The 23,366-nt window shown below is 46.5% G+C and overlaps 1 protein-coding gene across 3 annotated transcripts in view; it reads left to right on the top strand.

Annotated features, from left to right (window-relative positions):
• Nucleotides 1–1,057: 1,057 nt before the first annotated feature.
• LOC8043303 overlaps nucleotides 1,058–23,366 on the top strand; it is a 29,123-nt gene continuing 6,814 nt past the window's right edge. For 2 of the 3 annotated variants that reach the window (XM_040216057.1, XM_040216059.1), the window contains exons 1-8: nucleotides 1,058–2,338; nucleotides 4,296–4,519; nucleotides 5,706–5,802; nucleotides 10,406–10,601; nucleotides 10,994–11,068; nucleotides 11,705–11,746; nucleotides 12,172–12,325; nucleotides 18,221–18,298. In XM_040216057.1, the coding sequence (XP_040071991.1) occupies nucleotides 1,200–2,338; nucleotides 4,296–4,519; nucleotides 5,706–5,802; nucleotides 10,406–10,601; nucleotides 10,994–11,068; nucleotides 11,705–11,746; nucleotides 12,172–12,325; nucleotides 18,221–18,298 (2,005 nt within the window). In that variant the 5' untranslated portion in view covers nucleotides 1,058–1,199. The remainder of the gene's footprint in view (nucleotides 2,339–4,295; nucleotides 4,520–5,705; nucleotides 5,803–10,405; nucleotides 10,602–10,993; nucleotides 11,069–11,704; nucleotides 11,747–12,171; nucleotides 12,326–18,220; nucleotides 18,299–23,366) is intronic. The other variant, XM_040216058.2, reaches the window with a different exon arrangement.

Below are 23,366 nucleotides of genomic sequence, written 5' to 3'. Positions count from 1 at the left end.
TGCCTGCTTAAAAGTATGTTGACTGGAACTTAACCGTCTTGTGACAACGCCAGCACTCCGAATCGCTTGGATTAATGATCCTAAATCATCAGAGAGCTACGATCGCCCACTGGCTTACAATGTGTATGTAATGAATAAAAGAATGTAAAAAATTGATACTTTTTTATTTTTTATTTTAATTGGCAATACGCGGTATCTGAAAATATTTTGACTGAAGTTTTGGTTTCTGCTTCAAAGCTGATCAGGTAACAGTAAACATAATAATGATCAAATTGAAGTCACAAGACAAATTGCACATCTCAAAACTTCTTAGTAAACTCGAAACCTAGTCATCAAATTCCGCTTAACTTCGAGATATATATAAAGGGGCGGTGGAATAATGTTTGTACTTTGCGCGAATACCGCTTAGAACTAATACCTGCCGTTTAAGACAAGTGAAACACTCGTTCATACTCCCGGGCCCCCCCCCCCCCCCCCCCCCTAGCAATAAACGTCGCAGAAAAAATTAAAGAAATACAAGCAATGCCCTCCACTCGCAGCCAGAGCAAGCGACCACGTGATCTAAAGCTGATTATATGCCGCCAATGTTGGTCATAGCCACGCGCTTGGGTAGGCAAAGTACAGGACACGTGCTGAGTACCAGACATTGTTAGGGTCCTCCTATTGTCGTCATTGCCGCGATTGGACACGGGCCACTACCCGAATGCTTGTTGAGCTATTGATCAACACGAGCCCAAATCGAGTGCTCACACAATGCTCCGGTCCAATATATTGTCATGAAGGACAAGTGATGAGGCGGCGAATAACGGAGTAAACTGAACGTTAAATCGGGCGAACTTGTGCCCAAGAAGTAAAAGCAGAAAGAAAGATAACAACAGCGCGTCGCGGGCGTCGAAGGCGGCGAAGCAGCAAGATCGAACGCTGAGGCGAAACTGACTCGACAAGGTTGCGGGCAGCCTCTTATCTAGAGTGCGTCGCTATCTCGAAGATTCGGCAAAAGCGGCTCGAGCGTCGCGTGCTCGGTTTTTCCAACGTTTTATCGGTCGTAATACGGCTTCAGCCGGACGACGTGCACCACCTCGGGTCGCAGCTGACGTTTCGTTGATGGTCGTGTTCCGTCGGGAAGGACTTGTGAAGACGACGCCAACGACGCGGGTTTTACGTTTGAGTGCTTTATCCATGGCTTTATCCTGCGACTAATGAGTGAATTATGGAATGAAGAATGCCGAGTTTTATTGATCCGTAATAGTCTCGACTTCTGTCTCAAGAAAAGGCTCATGGTGGAAAAACGCTTCGCCATCACATATCCCGGGCACGAAGAGCCGAGCAGCAACAACAAAAGGCGGCGCCGCACCGACGGGTCACACGTCGGGAACGGGGTCGGAAGCCCGCTGCAGAATGGTCGCCGGCCGGCAGGAACCGGTGGCAGGAGGCTCTCCGAGGCTGGCCGCTGGAGACCAGTGGAGGGCTCCATCTCGGCGGCCTGGTTCCTCTTGCAGACGTGCGTGTTTGTCTGCTGCCTCTTCTTCGTTTTCCTCTTCCTCAACCCGGAGTGCCTCGACGCCCCGCGTCTGGACTTGGACGGTCTCGGCAAGGCCTTGCGGCAGCGCATTATAGGACAGGACGTCGCCCTCAACCGGATGGTCGGCGCAATATCGCGTTACTTGGACGCCGGTGACTTTTCGTTTCCGCTCGTGCTCGTGTACGTCGGCTGCTCGGGCTGCGGCAAGACCTACGCTGTTTCCATCGTCACCAAGCAGTACGAGTTCGCCGAGACGATCGTCGCGTCCCACCGAATCGCGCTCGCCCGGAAGTTGAGGGACGACCTCGGGCGCTGGCTGCGGCGCACCGTGTCGTTGTTGCGACCCACCTTGATCGCTGTCGACGACTTCGACCTCGAAGACGACTCTATGCGACGGCAGCTGCAGGCAGCGTTTGCGTCGTGGGACCGGCTTGAGATAACCGCAGAGCAGCCGACGGTCTTCATTCTCGTCGTGACCAACGGCGCGGACATCGCCGAGGGCTTTGCGCTGCGGATGCTTGCAGACGGTCGTCCGACGAACGGCAGTCGCGACGTCGCGATGCTCGTGAGCGCCTACCGAAACGTCTTGCCCCGCTGGATGCGGGACTTCGAGGTCGTGCCTTTTCTTCCCATGACCAGGGACGACGTCAAGGAGTGTTTCAGGCGAGAACTGTCGCAAATGAAAGCTGGGATCGAGGTACCGGACGACAAGCTGGAACGGTTGATGGAAGAAATTGCTTTCTATCCTCCAGAGAGCTTGGCCTTTTCGGAGTCCGGCTGTAAAGAAGTTCCCATAAAATTGGCGTTGAATTTTCCGTGAGTGCGGAGGTCCGGACGCTGCGCTGGCTTAGAATGCGTATATTCTTGTTCCGAGGATGCGTCGGCACTCTGCGGACAAAGGGATGTTGGGGTCTTTCGATGCTAAATGTAATGGGAGTCACTTACTATTTATTTTTCTGCGACTACAGAGCAATCCACTTATAACGATTACGAAAAAAACAGAAAATTCAATTGTTATAACCTATTATCGAGTCTAGAAGCTCTAGAAACTGATTGTTATAAGCATCACATCATTTTATATGTTATCGTTATAGGTGGATTGCACTGTGTGCGAGTTTCGGTGATATTTTTGCTGGACTGTTTTAGGACAAGTTCCTTATACGCTTGTCACATGGCAAAATCTCTCGTCATTTTCACAGAATGACACGAAGCAATCTGCGACGAGTGCCCGTTGTATGATCGGAGAATATCGTGTGATGGAAGCGACATTAAATTTTACAGTGTGGCGAGGGTATTATCTTGAGTTATTTTATGTCGTCTTTCTTTTTATAGCTGGTACAATGTGCATAATGCCCAAGAAGTAAAAGCAGAAAGAAAGATAACAACAGAGCGTCGCGGGCGTCGAAGGCGGCGAAGCAGCAAGATCGAACGCTGAGGCCAAACTGACTCGACAAGGTCGCGGGCAGCCTCTTATCTAGAGTGCGTCGCTATCTCGGAAGATTCGGCAAAAGCGGCTCGAGCGTCGCGTGCTCGGGGCGAGAATGATCACGCACTTTGTAGAGGTCCGTGACCGAGCGTTGCTTTCTCAGCCCCCTGCGCGCGGCAATATGAGCCGCGCGCAGGGGGCTGAGAAAGCAACGCTCGGTCACGGACCTCTAGAAAGTGCGTGTTCATTCTGGGGAATACTGCAACCCTCTCCCCCCCCCCCCCCCCCCGCAATGTCAACAAGCTTTGCGAACGAGAGATCGAAAGAAAAAGCTTGCTTTTATCCTTAAACAGCACAACAAAGAGGTTTCTTGGTCAATGGCGTTGCGTGCGAGTATACTTCGGTCCCTCTTGTGCTAGTAAACTCGTGTAAAGTGAAAAAAACATTCCAAATTAGTATAGATGTAACTCTTCCTTTCTAATTTTTTTCTTTTTTTTTTTTTGCTCATCTATGTGCGGGCACGTTTAAATTAACACTGAATGGATGAAGGCTGGTATATAGCTAAACCTTTTGAGTCGGGCGGCGGCTGAAATCACTTTGCCCGACTTTCTGATCAGGGCAGCTAAGGTAGATATTAAGTTAAGCCATGTAGGAGTACCATTTAATAGAAGGTTTCATGGGCTTTCTTCTGTCAGACACGGTGCGCTGCTGTAGCCACCACGAGACGCGACCACAAAGGAGGCGCCTCTGCTAGCGTCCGCGAGAGGTGACCATTTAATGCTGACGTGAAGCGGCGTCTCACATCATGCATGATCCACGTGCGTAAACTAAAGAGCGTAAACTAGAGTGCCTTCATACACACGCGCGCTTTTGCTTGAGTGGTGACATCTCAGCCATTTTTCCGCCCAGTCGTTTTTTTATGCATTTTGAAGTGGGGCGCGCAATCCGGTGTCAGTCAGCTCGAGCGCGTAGCTTTGGCTAACGCATAGACGCCATTTTATTGCCCAAGTCACGCACCGAGCGCTCGAGAGCGTCACGCGCTGACACATCCAGGGCAACAATGGATGTCTTCACCCTGACACAGACAGACATGTAGGCACCCTAGCGTAAACTGGCTGTCAGCGTCCCCCAGCGCTTGTCCACAGGAACTAGCAGATCGTTTGAAAGGACGACGCAATGCGACGTACAACAAAAACGCGACCTATAAAGGATTTGATTTTTTTCCCCGCCAGGGGCGCTGCTCAAAACTTGAGAGCTGCAGGTGGATAGTGCATCAAGCTATACGAACCTGCCGCAGTGTTTTGCTTTCTCTCGAGGGGACGGTCGGTGTGTTTCGTTCCCCCGCAGTTACCAAAGCTGGGTGTCCAGAAAGCAGGCTGAAAAGGGCGCTGCCGAGATGGCGGTGCAAGGGCCTCCTCTTGGGGAGATGGCGGGGCGAGGGCCTCCTCCGACTCCGGACGATTTCTTCGAGGAGGAAGTCGCGCTCAACATCAGCCCCGGCATCGTTGTGCTGTTCGTCTGCCTAATGGGGGGCATGCTGGTGGTCCTCTATTACTTTTTCAAGTATCTGGGTTAGTTAAATGATAATACCGTGTCTTTTTTTTTTTTTTTGTCTTTTTCTCGTTTTAGGTGCACAGGCACTAAAACCCCGCATATGTTACTCACTCATTTTAAGGAACACGGTGCGTGGATGTTACTCAAGCATCTTGTTATCGCTCGTCAGCTAATCCGTTTGCATCAACAGCCGATAAGAATGCCAAAGAATCAATAACAAAGCAAAAAGAATAATAGGACATAATCCGACAGTAGCGCATTGAATTGAGAACGAACTAATTGCACTTGCCCAGTACCTCTGCTTCTTGCTCTACCCAATAACAATCGTCATATTTTGATTGGGTGCATTAAGGTCGCATCCATGTATCCGAGGCTTTCACTGAATAAAGTCACTGGCACGTGAAAGGGGCATTCAAGTAAATTCTGAGGTTGCCATTTGTGGTGATGCCTAATCTACAAACTATAAACATCCCATATAAAAAAAAAAAACGAAATTACATTTATGGGTGGCCGATTTCCCTACTAAAAATCTAATAAAAAATCCTGACATCCCTCTACTTGTGCCTTGGAGCAGACTACCGCTCCAAGGCGCTCCCGCGAGTGCAGGAGCAGAGCAAATATATTTGAATACTTATTTTTTTTTTTTCCGAAAACTGTAAACCAGTGGAACAGACTAACAGAAATTGTTTCCTCGCTAGTTTCGTCTTTTTTTCTTTCGGTTCTGCAGAGCTTCTTGTTTTGCTAAGTGTCAATTTGTGAATACGATTGCTGGTATGTTTGCCAATTTGCTGTTTTTATTTTTTGCAAAGTTTTCTATGTCATTACTTTTCATTCCTAATCACATTGGAACTTTTTTCGAATAACGCGCATATTTTCTATGTGCAATTGCTGGTATGTTTGCCGATTTGCTGTTTTGTATTTTGTTGCAAATTTTTCTATTATGTAATTATTTTTCATTCCCAATGTCATTGAAACTTTTTCCGAATCACACGCATATTTTCGATGTGTGGCTTTGTATTTTATATAGTTTTTTTATTGTGTTTCCTCTTGTCCGGCGTTCGTTCTGCTAAGACGGAAAGAGCGGAAGGCATCGTGGCAGGAGCTTGTCCTGCCCTCGCCAACCTGCAACAGACTATAGTAACACATATATAGGACGTGATTTACGCTCCTGCGATTATTCCCTTTAATTTCTACCCTCTTCAGTTTACTTCCTGATTGGCATGTTTGCGATCGGAGCGATAGTCTCAACAATCGTCGTGTTCGAGCCGCTCATCTACAGGCTACCCATCGGAACAACCAGGTGCGTCCTTCTCGCTTGCATCCCACATGCTGGTCCACACGAAAGCCACTGGATCCTGGGAAGGTAGCGCCAAGCTCTCAGTATGGTTGCCATTTTGGTTCATGAGATTAGCAATTTCTCCTTGACCTCTCCATTCTTTGGGAGCCAATCTAAATTCGTAGGTGACGAGTGCTTTAGAGGGACGTTTCTTGTATACCGAGATTTTGATATCCACACACCGGCGAAACAAGCGTACAACTTTGTACCGCCACCGCATGCGGTGTCGGTACTTGGAGGCATTGAAAAACAATTTTATTGTTTAGAAATACGCAACAAGAACAATACCACTGTAAGAGACCCTTGGAGTTGGGCGTGATTTATAATTTGATTGGATACAAAGACGCTTATGTTGGCGAGGAACGCCTTCAGTACGATGTTGCTCCATGGTGATCTTGGTGCGACTGGTCTAGAAAGACCCCGTCGAAGCTTCGAAGATTTGAATGGACCGAATTGGCGATTGCCATGGCAACGAAGACCGATTAGACAATCGCCTTGAGAGGTTTTGCCCGTCTGTATGTTAGTATCTGTTTGTGTCCGGCTAGCAGGCAGGGAGGGCAATGGCACTACTTTCCCAGAATTCAGTGACTTTAGTCCACACAGCCCCGTTTTCATACGTTACGTTACGTAACGAGAGCTTACGTACGGTTACGCCACAAATCACCGAGCCATATGCGGTTGAAGCGTTGTTACCAGTTCAAGGAGATAGCCTGGCGCGCGACATTCGAGACACGAATCTTAGGGTGACTTTTACGTAACGTGGGAAAACCTAAGAAAACGGTGTTGTGTAAAGGCAGCGTACGTGATCCTATTAGGACACGCCCTGTGGTTCTTTAGCTGTCAGCGACTGTTGGCAAGGTTTCCGTGGCTCCCTCCTGTTGTTTCTATCGTGTTTCTATCTGTGACATCACGGCCACGATTATCAATTGCCAGCGACAACTTCGACTGTGTTTAAAAAGCACGGTGGAAGCTTGGACTGACATCCCTCCTATCTCTATTAAGAAACGCAAAATTCATCGTACTCAAGACGTCATAGTGAGCGTTTGGCCAACCGTGGAAGGTCGATTAAGTTGACGGTTTTGGTCGCTCACGTCGTCGATAGGTGTTCTCATCCTAACAGCTTGCTGGCCCATACTGCAAATGCGGTATGAGAGAGTATACGATTTCTTAAATAAGTCGGAACCGTAATAACTTTAGTAATTATTAGCCGTAATCTGCTTGATGATGCGGAAAAAGTCAGTGTCTTAAGGTGAATCGGAATTCATCATTCATTCTAGAAGAAGCAAAAAAGAAAACCCGTGCGTTCACTTTTCTGCACGACACACAGGTAGCCCAACATTGCGGACAAAGGAAGGATCGTAGCAAATAATAGAGCTCAGAATACGACGAGACCCGAAGGATGCTATGTTCGCGGGGGCAACGAGCAAATGAAAGGCTATTCTCAGTGTCCCTGCGTGTTCTGAAGGAAAGTTTACGCACACATTTTTTAGAGTGTGGCACAGCCCGCTCACTGAGGTAATTTCGGGGGCCAGAAAACTGCGGGAAGAGCAGCAAGAGGTGTTCCAGAATCGCTTACTTTGCCGGCACCTATAAAGGCCTCCATTACCACCTGTGGTTTGTTCCTTCATCAATGTGGTTAACAAAAAAAAAAAACTTTCATGCATTACGTTTTATTTTCACCGACAGCTTACAAAAAAAAAGCAGGGCGTGGTGAAACTCAAGTTCATTGCTCTAAAGGACATTCCTATGAATGTATTACATGCGGGAAGTGCGAAAAAAGTCTGAAACATCTTTGCAATAAACTAATAAATTTCACAAATACGCATAAGCAAAATTTATGCAGGTGGAACAAAGTTATACATATATCATTGATGGTTCTAGTAAGTGCAATATAATGAGGCAAACAGAGAATAGAAGGAAATCACGGAAGTGGAGTTGAGCATTTTGCGCAAAAATAGCTTCCTTGAAGAGAGTTTTAACATGCAGAGGAATGTTCGCACGTACATATGAATTATTTAAAAAAAAAGAAAAAGAAAAAAACCTCGGCATAAAGATTGGTATCACTTAATAAAGACTAATAGAACAAAGCAAATGGAGAAGAAAAAAATCACAAAAGCAAATAAAGTTAAACATTTTTTTTTTTTAAATACAGAAGAATCACATTCGGTAGCCACTTCGTCAGTAAGGTAATTCTAGTGTGTAATAGAGAGAGCAAGAGTTGAAAACTTGACTCTATTAGTGCGACCGACTATTGGTTCAATCTTTAGAGAGTACTCCTGACTTAGGGAAATGTATGAGACAGGCTTGCAGTGGGTGTGCGCAAACGATCGCATGTTATGATAGAACTTGTGAAAGAGAGAAAGACGCGACAGTCGGCGACGGACATCGGGGGAAGTTGAAACAAGTGGCTCTGTTTTCAACGGCCTCAAGTCTATTGATTAGGCAACACTGATGAGTAATCTATATTGCACTTTCATATTCTAGTTTCGGTTGAACGAAAGCTTTGTATGCTATGATCTTCACATTCTGAAGTGACTGGAAAAAGTGCGTTCGAAGAAACCCAAGAGTTTTAGATGATTTGTTAATTATAGTAATATGTGCGCATTCCAGGATAGGTCGTTTGTGAAAGTGACACCAAGGCATTTGTAAGAGGAAACCGGTAAACATTGAAACACTGTGCATAGGAGATAAAGGAACATATGTTTTTGAGCGATTGAAAGAAACAACCTTGGTTTTGGCGATATTAATATTCATTTGCAATGTTGGACACCATTCGGTCAGAATGTTTATGTCTCATCGAAGAATTTGGGAATCTTTGGGGTGAAAAATGGGGCGGTATATAACGCAATCATCGGTAAAAAGTCTAACGGATGACGAAATTAGAGGGAGTATGTTATTTATGTAGATGAAAGAATCTTTACCTTTCCAAATAACAAAAATTCAAAACAGAGCATAAACATAAACTTTCATCAGTCGTTTTATAGCTTCAAAAATTATTGCAGAAAGATGCTGGTGACAGGTGATGTTGCATTTTAGTTTCTATCATAGAACTTTCTTTCGTGTAATCTGTTTGTGTGGACAAGTAGTGCTTATACAATCACCTCATTTTGTGAACCTTTAACCCATCTTTTTTCTCCTGGAATGTTATGAATTGCATGCTTCACGTCAGAATGATGATGAAGTAATTTCTGTTATACCATACATCGGAGGCGAAAGAAACGCTTTATATTTGGTGTAGATTGTATTTTTTCCTCTTTACTCGTTTTATGGGAGACGCTCCGTTGTATTAAAGCAATCGATGCTTTATATTGATATGCCTTGTTTCGTTTCAGTTTTTGGGCGTGTTTTGCGCATATGTTATTTATTGTACCTTGTTTGTAAAGCTGCAATGTGTGTGTTTGTGCGGGGGGGGGGGGGGGGTTAGAGTCTGTCGGGCATCATGACTTTACCTTTGTCCCCTATTCAGATGTTATACGCAAAACAAATCAAGAAAATAACTTAAAAGTAGGGGTCACAGTACACTGTCCTATGGTACACCGGATTTTACTGAAATTGAATGAGATTAGGTATTGTCTTATACACAGATTTCTCGCAATTAGTGAGAAAGAAAGAAATTAAACTGATAACGTTTTTCCCTTTGTTTAGTAAGGAAAGTTTTAGAAGTAAAATTTGATGAGGGATAGAGTCAAAGACCTTCGCGAAATCGATAAAAAGTGCGTCAGTGGTAAAGCATTTTGTCATCGCGTCGCAGAAAATAAGATATCGGCCGATAAGTACAACACAAAAAAAGCGTGGTCTTTAAAATAAAGTTTGAGCCACACTCTCAAGAAAAAAGGGTGTAAAAGGGTGTAGCGTTGCATCCTTTGTCCCATATAATACACCCCAAAACTTCAATTCGACGTACAGCGCCCTATATAGTCGAACAGACGACCCCAGATTTTACGAGGGGCTTGATAACAGTGCAACATAACTTATAAAATAGCTAAAGTATACCTATCAAAGACCACAGAAAGAAAACACCGAGTTTTCAGTAGGGCCAAGAAAACCCCGATTATTTTTTTTTCTTGTCAGTAAAACGTACATTAGCTATTTTAAAAAGTTGTACCATGCGGCTATCAAGCCCCTCGTAAACTTTGGGGCCGTCTGTTTGATTGTAGGGCGCTGTACGTCGAATTGAAGTTTGGGGGTGTATTATATGGGACAAAGGATGCAATGCTACACCCTTTTACACCCTTTTTTCTTGAGAGTGCACAAAAGGGGAGGACGCCTTTTTATCACTACGCATGACAGCGTGAACATCGGGGCGCGTAAAGGCTCGTTTTTCTCGCTGGCGAAAGAAGATCAATAACAAACTCATCGGTGTGAAAACACACAAACACACACACACACACACACACACACACACACACACACACACACACACACACACGTATTCGGGTATTATAATTAGGAACAAGCCGGCCTACCATGGCCAAAAATGTATAAAAATTCTCGTAATTGGCACGCAAAATAAGAGCTCCTGCGAGCCACAACTTCGGAGATTCATTAAAGCGTCCCTGCGTCGCAGGATTCCGCAGAAATACATTCCCTGCTTCCATGGGCCCCTGGAAATCCGTCAGCTGGCGCTCATTGTCGCCTCAGCGGGTCTGGCAGTATTTTGGGTGGTCATAAGGCACCAGTCGTACTCCTGGATGCTGCAGAATTTTTTCGGAGTGATGTTCGGCATCAACCTGCTCAAGTCTCTGCGGATGCCCAGCTTAATGGTCAGTACAGCGGTCCATTTTTCTTGCTCCGCGAATATGAGGGCATCGTGTCTGGTCTGGGGAGAGTGAACTCAGGTAGAGAGAACTATGTGTACACTGACAAATCGCTAAGGCACTTGGTCTAAAAAAAAAAATATGGTGACTGACATTGACAAGTTACTACACGGATTTTTTTTCTGTCCTCTGCTCTGCTGAAAAAAAAAATTAATATTATTATTATTATTATTTTATAAATGATACGTTCAGGACGTGGCGAGTCTTGAGCACTACCCGCGCGAGACAGGTACACTACCGATGACGTCACGCGCAGGCCTTGTCTTTTAGGTGGTGTCGTATCAGTGCAGTGTACCAGAGTTGATCTCGCATCAATTATATGTCTGCTTATTTTTCAGATTATATTCTGGATGCTGGTACTGCTTTTTGTTTATGATATATTTTTCGTTTTCTTGACGCCATATGTAACTAAGGTGAGATTTTAATTTGCACGTGCAGTTTTAACGAGTAAACAAACTTAATAACGATAATTACATCATTACCCCACGTTGTACTATTCGACCACTATAGATTCACTTAGCCCTTCCTCACTGACGATTCTAGTTGTCTTCGATGGTAACGATAGAATGGCAAGTATCGAAGCCTTTCCGATCTTGCGTGTTGACAACTATTTCGGTGAAATGAGAAGCGATATCAAGACTAACCGAGACCCAGACAACGGGCTCCAAATGAGTGCTTATAACTGTGTGACATTTGTCGATGCCACACGCGCAATGTTCTGAACGTCTGAAGGGGTATCGCGCTTCCTTCGGCGCGATAATGGCTGCAGATATTATTCCGCAGAAGTGCTTCGCACTTATTAGCTCGGGGCAATCGGAGCAATAAACTCCCGGTCAACTATAAAGACAAATTGTTCCACCAACTTCCGTGTCTTATTTGCGAAGTGTTCGTCTTGACGTAAACATGGCAAATAAAACAATTATTACATCAGCCGCGATCGGTCGTGCTTATACTTCATTTGTCACACATGAAATCGGTGTAACAATTAATTTTTTCCGCGCGACAGTTCATGATTTCAAATGTCTGATGTTGCGTTTTGACGTTTCTAGAAACCCGTGAACGAGACCGGCTCCCTTGGAAAAACCAAAGCGGTAATATTTTTTCATCTCTCATTACACATAAAGAAACCAGCGCGTAGACATTAAACGAGTCAACACTCCCGAATATCTCAGTGCTTTCAATAACGCTGAGCTATGAACAGTAACAGTTCGCTGACGCATTTGGTATGAAAAACAAAAAGTTAAAAAAGCGCAGTGGGGGCGCGACTCAGATCAGACATAGCATAATAGATTTTTGTTAATTTACATTAAAAGAAGTTTGTTGGTTGTTGTTGTTTCTTGGGGAAAAGGGCGGGGGGGAAGCAACTTGGAGTCTTCCATTTTTGTTGCTTCGTCCATACGCTGCTAGGGGCATATGGAAATACAAGCAGGGAACACACACACACACACACCATTCGAAGAATTGCACGGGCGAGACCTGCGCCGCTGTACCTACAAACTTTAATTTGTCTTTCCAGCGAGGTGACAGCATCATGGTTGAAGTTGCCAAAGGCACCGATAGCAGAGAGATGATTCCCATGGTTCTTCGAGTGCCGCGCATGATCAATAAGGAAATGGAGGCGTGCGTGAGCAGATACGCTCTGCTTGGATACGGCGATATCATTATACCAGGTGAATGCGCTCTAATCTTTGCGTTGGTGAATCCCCCCCCCCCCCCCCCCCACGCGTGTTTTAAAGTTTCCCCTCTCATTTACCATGGCAAATTCTACTTGTTCTTTGTTTCTTTCTTGAAACAATCTTGTTTTTTATGATATTTAGTTCATCTGAATAAAATCTCATTAAAGTGCACATGACGTCGGCGCATACTCATCCGCGAATTAATCGTGGTTCAGTGAAGATCTGAAACGTTTCATGCTGTACAACACAAAACAAAAACAAAAACAAAAAAGCTTCAGGTTTTTTTTAAACTTTTTTTTTAACTTGCGACAGTTTCCTGAAACGCTACACTCTAAAAAAAGCCCGTGCATCTGGTTTCACGCACAACCCTCGGAGAGCCAATCACCGCAACTCACGGAGGCAGCTCAGCGAATGACGATGCCGAAACACATGTTTAGACCGAAAAACGCACACTGAGTTGTGACATTAAGCAATGCTAAACGTCACGCTTGCATTGCTCAATGTCACAACTCAGACTGCGTTTTTTGGTCTAAGCATAAGTTTCGGCATCGTGATTCACTGAGCAGCCTCCGTAAATTGCGGTGACTGACTCTCGGAGTGTTGTGCGGGAAAGTAGAGGCACGAGCTTTTTTTTGGAGTGTAAAAGCCTAGGCTTTTTTTAATATATATACTTTGTGATACAGTTTCGTTTTCGAAGCCACATTTCACCCTGTAGATGCTCTGCCTCCAGCGCGAGTTTTCTTCCTTTGATAACACTGTCGCACACTCATCCAATGCTCGGCTAGACACTGACACCCCCCAAAATTTTTTTTTTTATTTTTTGCCGGGCGCTTTGTTATGGTATCGGAGGACTACCCAATTAATATTTTGCAACAGAGTAGCGTATTTTTTTAATAAAGCCAAAAGACGCAACTGCTCGAAACCGAAACCGAAACCCGACGGAGGTCGGAGAAGTGGAGAGAAGAGAGTGGGTGGCGGAAGTCACGTGGCTACACCTGACCGTGCGTTTTTTTTTTTTTTTTGTTTTCTCCTCTCCGTAGCAGACGACACGACATGCGGCGTGCGATACGGCGTGCGGGAACTGCTCGCCATGCGATTCTTTTGCAGTTATGTTTGTTCCGCTCGTTGTTCTGTACTCCAAGATGAGTTGTTTTGTACATTAAGGAGTTGGAGATGAGTAGTGAGTGCCCGTGGTGAATTTCCATGATCGGCTCCGAAAAGAATACACCCAAGATGTTGCGTGAAGAGCTGGCTCACATGTCCTGCATCCGAAAAAAAGTGGCATTGTGCGACAGAGTTTCCGAAAGATCAACGGGATCGAAACCAATGGCTGGTTGCAATTCCTGTAGAACATATACGGGCACCTCGGAAAGCGGACGATACCTGATTTATATGCTCCTTGCATTTTGTGGAAAGCGATTACATTGAGTTCGCAGGTGTCAAAACGGAAATCCCATACCATTTAATTCAGCGAAGTATCGTCCACAACATTTGTTTGTTATTTTTTTTGTTTGTTTCTTCAGTGATGATTGTAAAAAAAAAAAGAAAAAAAGATATGTAAACATCGGAAAATGTTTGAAAAAAAAAAGTTTCACGGGAAATCGAACCCGGTCCTACCGCGTTTGAACCGGACGTCTTTGTCACTGAGCAACTGGGGCATTTTTTTAGTGGTGGATCTCTTTCCTTAGTAATAACTCAGCCGGTAAACTGTAAGTTGGAAAGTTTGCTGTAGATTTTTCTCTGGCAAAAGCACTCCCGGGTCGAAGTCGGGAAGCACCGGGCTTTGGGGACATTCGCACCTAGTAAAGAAATTGTACGCGTGCATATTCAACTCGAAGTAGACACGTCGTGCTTGACGTTTGCGCGAGCGATGTCTTCAGCCACGAGAAGGGAGCGACGGCTCGGCGACGTCTTCGTGCAAATCGGCTCGGTGGCCGGGCGTGTCGTACGGGATGAATACCAATTCTTTTGATCAGTCCCAAATTTCTCTTTTAAAAGTAGACAGAATTCGCCGGTACCGCGAACGACAGTTCTGAAATAGAGGTCCCACGCCCGTCGTCCGCTGCCATCGCCGTCCCCGCGAGTCCCACGATACGCGAAACGACGAACGCACAGAATGCTTCCGGTTGTCTGTGGAACTTTTTTTTTTCAATCAACGTATTTACAGCTCTTCAGAAGCCACAAAAAATGGGTTTCATATTTTTTTCTATTTTTAATATTGAGTGTGTGCCTTCAGTGACCCACGACTTTGATTAAATTTGGTGGTCGCATCGATACCTTAGAAAACGGCCCGTGACCGCGGAAAAGAGAGCGAGCGAGACTCGAACCGGCCAGTTCTTGATCGGCGGTTTTCGGGCGGAAAGAAACCGAATTTCGAGCCGCAAATTCTGTTCTGGGTAGTTGAGCTCTCATATGTCACGTACAACTAAAAACCTCGGCGAGCATAAATACCCTGTCAGTGTCCCTTTAAGGCGACGAGCGCGTGCTGAAGGCGGAGCATTTTTTTTTTTTTTAACTTCCACACATATGCGTGCATTTTTGATGACTGCCTTTCAGCTCTGGCAGAATAACAAAGAAAACTGAGAACGTATAAAATTTAGGCTGGCTTTGCTTCGATGACTATCATAAGTGATAGTCGACAGCAAAACAGTTATTTTTTTTATTATTATTAATATTAACTTCGACAAATACCTGTAATACTTTCATTCTGAAGGTATGTAAAGAGCGGAACTGACACGCCGTTTCTGAAGTTTTCCCGGTTTTTATCTTACCGCTGTTTTAAGAAAATATTATTACTCAGGAATATTATGTTCGGGGAGAGAGGAGAATGTGGAGGGGAAAGGGGGTGGAGTGCGAAATAGATGGTAAGCTTTCATGTCCTACGCTGAACTATACATTAGTGTAACACAAGAAAGCATTCGTGTTGTGGCCCGTTAACAGTGTCGTACTGCATGCTCATTGAAGTTCCGTTTTGTAACTTACGTTTTAATGCGAAAGCATCAACTGGGGTCCCCCTGAGCGAAGCCGGCGTTGTCTGTAGCAGCAAAAAAACGGCACCTAAGTTCCGTCTGTAGCAGCGAAAAACGACTCCTAAAGTCCCATTGGCTAAAAGCACAGCAACGCAGACGCTTCGCCACGGAAACTGGTGGGACGCTCAAGGTAAAAGCGGACGCGCCTCAGAAATAAAACACAAAGAAAAGCACAGCAACGCAGATGCATTGTCACGGAAGCCGTGGAGCCGGCGGGGGTGCCGCGCCTGCGCAGTGAGGGAGCGGGATGTCGCCGCCAGAGCACCGAGTGATAAAGGAAGACGTGGCGCGCTGCTTGTAGGAATGCGCTGCGTGTAGGAATACTTTCGCACTCCTACACGTAAGGAGTCTTAGGTGTCTTCGTTTAATTTTTTATTCGGAACATTACGGTCTTTGCTCTCGGTGGAAAGATTCACGAAATTCTTGCTCTTTAAATTAGATCGGTCGTTCTCAGTATTAACTCCTTGACCTAAAACCTACCGTAGCGATTGTTGAGGGTATTTTCCAAAGGTGCCGGCTCTTTAATGTTAGACAAACAGGCTTGAATAGACGGGTTGTGGGCATTGCGTGTGGGCAGAAATACGTTTAGCAAGGTCGAAGAGTCTGCGCAAGCTCTGCTTGACAGCCAGAGCCACCGCCTTGGTCAGAAACATCAGATAGCGGTTGTTAGGTAATCTATCAGATGGCTCCCGAGTTGGAATTAAGGAAAGAGAAACATGACTGAAGAAGACACTGGCTGAAACATGGTGCTTCCTTTATTCAGCTTTTTCGGTGTAGGTATATCACAAGATGGCGGCTGGCTATTTTATTCTCACATATAAGCCTTTTTGGCTTATTTAAAAATTAGGCTTCAAAATGTGGGGGAAACAAAATGAAAGCCGTTTACAATTCCCTGTAACGCCGGTTAGAGCGCAGCTCTTGAGGAGGAAGATGGAAGCGCACTGAGGGATAGGTGACTCCTTGAGGTCACGTGACCTCAAGGGGGTCACGTGACTTCAGGGGGTCACGTGACCTCAGGGAGTCACGTGACCTCAGGGGGTCACGTGACCTCAGTGGGTCACGTGACCTCAGGGGCTCACGTGACCTTTGGGGGTCACGTCACCTAGGGGGTCACGTGACCTCAAGGGGGTCACGGGACTTCAGGGGGTCACGTGACTTCAGGGGGTCACGTGACCTCAAGGAAGTCACGTGACTTCAGGGGGTTACGTGACTTCCGGGTGTCACGTGACCTCGGGGGGTCACGTGACCTAGGGGTGTCACGTGACCTGGGTGGGTCACGTGACCTCGGGGGGGGGGGGGGGGGGGTCACGTGACCTCGCGGTTACGCCGACGCCGCTCAAGCCGGAAACGGGCCCCTAAGAGCTGCGCTCTAAAAAGTAATAAATTGTATTCTATACGCCGGGACTCACCGACGTGGTTCCAGAGCCCTGGAAAATCTCTGAAAATCTTGAACTATCACTTACAATATTTTGCTATAGCATGCTGAGGCGTTTTGACTATGATATGGCTGTTTTCTTGAATGCTGCTCTTCAAAACAGAAGGTTTCCTCCTCAGGCATCATACGGAGTAGATCTTCTCTCAAGTGCAAAGCTGGACTGCTCTTTCTTTCTTTTACCTTTTTCATGGTCTTCGAACACGATCTTCATGACCAGTAACCTGCCATTTGATCTACACGAACGCCGTTCATTCCATTCTATACATTTCATTGTTTACGAGAATCACAGTCTACATGTGTCCCAGCCCAGCATGCACATGTTCATCGCTTTGGAAGGCGAGCAATGTACGCGCCACACGCACAAAGGCTGAAAATGGCAACGACCAGAAGCGCTTTTAAGAAATGGTCTACAGATCTTTTACTAAATTACTTAAGCACCAAGGAGCATATTCACGACACAAGAGTAGTTACACGTGCTGACGCCTGCAACAGCAACTTTTCAAAAGAAAATATAAAACAAATGGCACATTCCTTCAGGTCATACGAGCGTGTGGGGCATCTGTACCCACATTCCAAGCATTTTCCGCGGTGCTTTGGCAATTCGTCAAAAAATGTATTCCGCGACTCTTCGACCTTTCTTCGCCGGCCATCTTCTAATAACAGGGAACGGATTTACCAGCAATATCACGAAACTAGCGAGGCGCGGCTCGAGCGCAGCGAGTTGCAAAACGGTTTTATGAAAATTCCAATTGCTCCCGTTTTTATTTTTTTACTTTCTTATAGTTATGCACGTAGACCAAGGCCATACTTTGTGGAAATATATATAATTATCAACCTCACCAGCACGAACGCCCAGGTTTTCCTGCTGTTAGACGCGAGAAAGGCGGGCGCGAGCGTACCCGATTGCCGGTCGCGCGCCTCGCTGCACTCAAGTGACGTAACGCTTGGGCGGCGGGGAAAACTGGGGAACACCTAGGGAGAACGATGTTTCGGTTTCGGCAGGAAACAAAATATCACTTTTTGAATTAACTAGAGTGAATCTTGGAGAACGAGATAGCATTTCGGAATCAGGTTGCCACCCGCATTCAGATTATGCTCTTGAATTAGGTATTAATTGCAAACTATTCGCACTTCATATATAATCGTTGACAGGTTAAGAGATCAGGGGATCTCCTCCCACCTCTTTCCACTTTAGCAGAGCCAACGCTGGAGAGGAGGCGACCTCCTTTCCAGCGCTCCCTCTGCTAAAGTGGAAGGAGGTGGGAGGACTTTTAACCTGTCACCGACTATAGACGAGACGCATAACGTGCCTGTCATTCAAAATAAAACGCGATAAAAAAAAATCATATCGATCGAAACAGATGAAACGTTCTTGCATTCTTTGGTATTCTGATAACGTATGCTGGGCGATACTTTTTTATGCAGGTCTACTGATTGCCTACTGCCATGGCTTTGATCTCATTCATACTATGGGTCGTCTGTATTACATCCAGGGTGTTATAAGTGAGTACAGATTGTTGCTGCACAGATAATTTTACTGTACAAGCGCTAGACCACGTTAGAACAAAAAGTGGAAACATTTAAACTAAGCAATTTAGGTTGCAATGCTTGTACGGAAATTACAGTCGTGTATAACAGAATTCACGAGGAACACAAAAATCCTCGCATTGACCGCACCTGTCCGGGTAAAATCGCAAATTTTAGAGACGTATAGTCCGTAAAATACGGTACGTGTATATTTTTGTGGCCCGCTCTTTCTAAGACGAGACGCGAAATCTAGAAACGAAGACCTGGCTCGTGCCCCACTAAAGTAATGGGAACCACCGCCACGTAGCAACGAAAACACGAATTTAAGTAGAGGGGATTACAAAGCACATTTGGAGTTCGCAATACTAATAGGTGACATTCACTTGACGTCACTCGCTAGGTTCGCTGGCATCGCCCAGCACGGTCGCCATCTTCGAGGTCTCTTTCTATCGCGGGTGTCATCTGGCCGGACCTTTTAGCGTGGTTTAGCAGCATTTTACAACTTTAAAGGGTCTTTTTGACCGAAACTAGGGGTTATTCTTATACTTTGGTGTTTTTGAGGCGCCGTAGGAGCATTTTTTGTGTGTTTTAGTTCATTTTCGTCGCTATCGGACTCGTTCACCGAGGCCGCGTTGCTCCCTCGGCTCCATGAAGCGCTCCGTGTCGCGCGCCGTGCCCACGGCGGTAGCTCTTGCAAGAACTGATTTTTCTACTCTGGTGCTTTTGTAGCACGGTGTGATTACTCTTTGTTTTGTTTTGCTAGTTTCTTTATTATTTTTCTGTAGCGGATTTTCTGTACTACGGCCGTGTAACCGTGTTGCTCCATCGCCTCTGTGTCGTACATACGTCGTGCCTTCGGTGTTCGTTCCTATGCAGAAACATACCGCGCAGCTCACAGAGTGCGCAGCTTATGAAAAATGCACGGCGTATTTTTCACTAGCCCAAGCGATTTAAAAACCGCATGTAAGCGATTTGGCGAGCGGCGAGACAAGCGACGGCGACTGCCGCTCGGTCACTCGCGCGACGAGGCAAACTCCATGAAAGCGACGGGAGCACACGACCAAGGCGATGAGCGCTAAGTTTTCTAGAAATCCCAAAACCGAGATTCGCGACGAGCGACAGTGAAGGGTGAACCGCATGTAAGCGATCCCGTCGGCGACGAACGACGGAGATTTCTGACGGTCGGTCGTCGCGTCGCTCGGTTTTCGGATTTTAGAAAACATCGCTAATCGCCTTGGTCGCTTGCTCCCGTCGTTTTCATGCGGTGGCGGCCATTTTGAAAGTGTCTATTGTCTTATTTTCGCCTATGAATCATGTGCGTCACTGGCATATAATGGAGAGTTGCAGCAAACCGGAGAACCGGTCCCGGTTTGGTACCCGGTAGCCGACCGGCGCCACTGCGCGCGCGCAGAAGTGGAGATTAAAATCGGCTGGCTGCAAGTGCACCGACCAGGGCCGTACCCAGAAAAAAATTTCGGAGGGGGGGGGGGGTCAGAACCCCCTAACCCCCCCCCCCCCCCCCCCCCTGGTTACGGCCCTGGCCTGTCGCCGTCGCTCGCTAAATTGCTAACATGCGATTCAGCCTTTACACACGGTACTCGGCGGCAACAAGGAAACTTAAACGGCCCGCCCCCGAGATAAACCTTTTTATCTCTTTTGTTCAACGAACCTTCTTCAACGATATGATATTAACACACACTACCAACGTACGATCGCGTACCCGAGTTGTACCCGAGACAGTCAAACCGCGACCTCGAAGATGGCGAATCGACGGTGGCGCTCCCTGGCAAAATCGAACCTGCAGGCTCAGTGAATACCACCTATAGTCAAGATTGAATACCTCACTTTTCTACTTGGCTGGTTGCACTGTATATGTAGCAACTACACGATGCCTGGAACGTGTATCCTACTGGTGTGTTTACCGCTTCAAAAAGCACGGTCACTCGATTTCCGCTTGATGACGTCATAAAGGTGTCAGGTCGCCAGTCGCGATCCTGGCGGCTTCCCAACAGCTGTGGTGTATGTGGCAGACGCCTGCAGGGTTGCCAGGTTGGGCTATTAATAGCCAAATTGGGCTACTTTGTCATGCATTTGGCGTCGAAATTTGGCGATTGGCTATGTGGCTATTTTTGGGCTATTTCAAATCCTAACGTGGCCCTTTTTTTCTTTCTTGACAGCATGGACACAACGCGACAGTCCACCCTTTCGGAATTCCCATTTTCAGGAATTTTCTGCGTGAAGTTTTCTGGGCGTGAGCTACCGTGACCTAGATTCAGCTCCGACGGCATCGCTTTTGTATCAATTCTTGCTTATTTTATGCTCCCAAGTTCTTTCTGCTTCCTACTGCCGTCTCTTGTTTTCTCGAGTTTCCCACCATCCTCCATAGGAGGTACCTGATCTGAGAAAAAATGATACTGAAGGCAACTCAAAACATCCTGAAGAATTTTATGTCGCCTGATAACGCGTGCTGTAGCAGATATAACAAGAGAGGTTTTTTTACGAAACGTGAAAGTTTCTTAAAGCACAATGAGCCATAACAAAAGAGAACAGATTTGGGACAATGAATATTCTGAACAAGGCCAAGATTGATGCGCAGGAGCAGCCCTGTTTCCGTTGCTATATCCAAGCTTGTCATCGCGCTCCCGACACTGCCCATGTCAAATGCCGCCGTGGAGAGAGTATTCAGTCACGTGTCCCTCACAAAGTCACATCTAAAAAACAGGATGTCCCTTACAACTCTTGAAAACGTCTTCTATGTAAAGTTCGCTTTTTTGGGAAGAATGAGTGCTGTAAGTACATCATCCCTACTGAAGAGGTTTTTGCCCGTTTTAACACGGAAATCATGTATGAGGCGAGTAAGCAGGGCACGTGCCAGTACTTCATAACTATGACACAAAAAACGCGTGTGGAAAATTTTTTCTACTTGTGTGTTTGAAAGGAAACGTTCAATACATTTCAAGATGTCGTAGGTCTTGCAAGCTGCTCCTAAACCTCAGATATGCAGACGCAGTGCCTTCGAATTAAGCTCGCACATTCCAGCGCACAATATTTTGGACTCTGCAGAATATTGTTACTTTTGGGCTACATAAATCTCTTGCATTTGGCTACTTTTGGGCTTCACCGTCTGGCATTTGGAGGTTTGAGCTAAAACTACCTGGCAACCCTGGACGCCTGTCCTGCAGGCTGCTGCAGGTCGCTCTCCAGTGTGGCAGTCCACGGAAGCTACGGCAGCTATACTCCGCGACAACTTTTCTTGGCAATGCAGTGGAAGGTACAGGTCCGTGTTCCCTCTCCCATTTTGAGTGTACGCAGGCTCTCCTCCTCCCCGATTTCCGGGGAGAGGAGGAGAGCCCGCGCACACTCAAAATGGGAGAGGGGACGCGGGCTTGTACCTTCCACTGCATTGCCAAGAAAAGTTGTCGCGCAGTATAGGAGTTGGGACGCGGCGATGACAGCGACGCTCGCGTTCTCTCGTGCCTTTTTTCCCTCCAGAACTTCAACGCCCAACCGCCAGGATCGCGACATTCGACAGCATGACAGAGACGTTTATTGAGAGAGTTTGGCCATACATTGGTTTGAATAGGCGAGCACCTAGGGCCAACCACAGGCAGCGAAACAGCCCCTAGTGGTGGTCGTGTGCTCTAAAGATGTGACACGACTAATTTGAGCCGTTTTAGCGTCCCTAGAGTGAAAAAGTTTACCTCTCGGTGACTGAAAACTTTTTGCATGTGAGGTTTTAGTCACGCCAATATTCAGGTGTAGAATAAACAAACGTGCGCTCCAAACCAGGGCCGACTTGCTAGAAACAGCGTCTCAGGTGAGACGGCGAAAGAAAGCACTGCCAAAGCCAGCGCACGAGCAGAGCGGGACTCCGCGTCTCAAGACGCTCGCGCGCCCCACCCTTTGCACTGTTTTCTTTCAGCCAGTCTCAGGACGCTCTTCTAGCAAGCCAACATCAGCTGTGCAGTCAAAGGCAAGGGCACGAGCGCGTGGCTTTGGAAAGTGCCTCCTATGCACGAGTTCTCGTACAAACAAAAGCGTTTTGCTGATCTAGGCTCACGCGCCTGTGCCTTTGTCTTCACTGCAGACATTTGTGAGATGGAGCAGAGAGGCCGGGATTGAACGCTTCTATTTCACACTTTAAATGTCGTTTGCAATATTGTGACGTCACGGTCTCTGGATTGGTCGACGCTGTGTCACAAATTTAGTTAAGGCTCTAAGCGCGGGGGGAATATTCGGCGCTGGCGGCGGCCTTTGCTCCGCCTCTTGGCCAAACTCTCCCAATACACGGCTCTGCAGCATGACACTCCGACTTTTCTGACGTCATTTGCTGCCACTAAAGGGCCGCCCACACTAGCGAGAAAACGCGCGTGGCACGCCGATCGCGGCAAGTAACAAAATGTCGCCGAAGCACAGTCAGCGCCACGAGCGCGTGCAGAGACACGCCCTTTATCTTGCCGCTTAACCGATTTATCGGCGCGCCGGGCGCGTTTTCTCGCTAGTGTGGGTGGCCCTTTAGGGACTACTTTAGATGTATTTGCGGAATACGACGCTAAACACACCAGTAGCAACGTAAGAACGTCAGGAGAAGCCCGAGATCCCCGAATTTTAAGAAGAAATTCTCTCGCCACACCACGGCAGCACGAACGCGCCGTTCTTCGGACGACACGCGGAAAGGACACGAAAAGGGAGAAGCATTCGTCAGCGTCTTTTTCCAAGACTGGCGCACAGAATCAACAGCTCCGCCCAGCGCCCGATGCTCCTCGACGCACTGGGCATCGAGCCGATCGTTGATTTATTTGGGCGAACCCCTTTCTGTAGTTACTGTGTTGCAACCAACAATTAGCTATAGTAACTCTCAACTTAAAAAAAAAAAAAGCTAAAGCAGTTTTTGAAAAAAGAAAAAAGAGTTAGAGCTGAATTTTAGTCGTTTTATCCCGTGTATTTAAATATCACGTCCCTTTTTTTTCCTTTTGTGTTTTCAGAAGATGTAACTAAACGCGAGAAGAGAAAACACGAAAAACCACTGACTAGTCGTTACGTC

This window comes from Ixodes scapularis, unplaced genomic scaffold (genome assembly GCF_016920785.2).
Source record: "Ixodes scapularis isolate PalLabHiFi unplaced genomic scaffold, ASM1692078v2 PGA_scaffold0__279_contigs__length_252992795, whole genome shotgun sequence".
NCBI classification, from domain to species: Eukaryota; Metazoa; Arthropoda; class Arachnida; order Ixodida; family Ixodidae; genus Ixodes; species Ixodes scapularis.
Note: the sequence above shows the minus strand (reverse complement) of the source record. Positions and strands in the feature narration are given on the sequence as shown.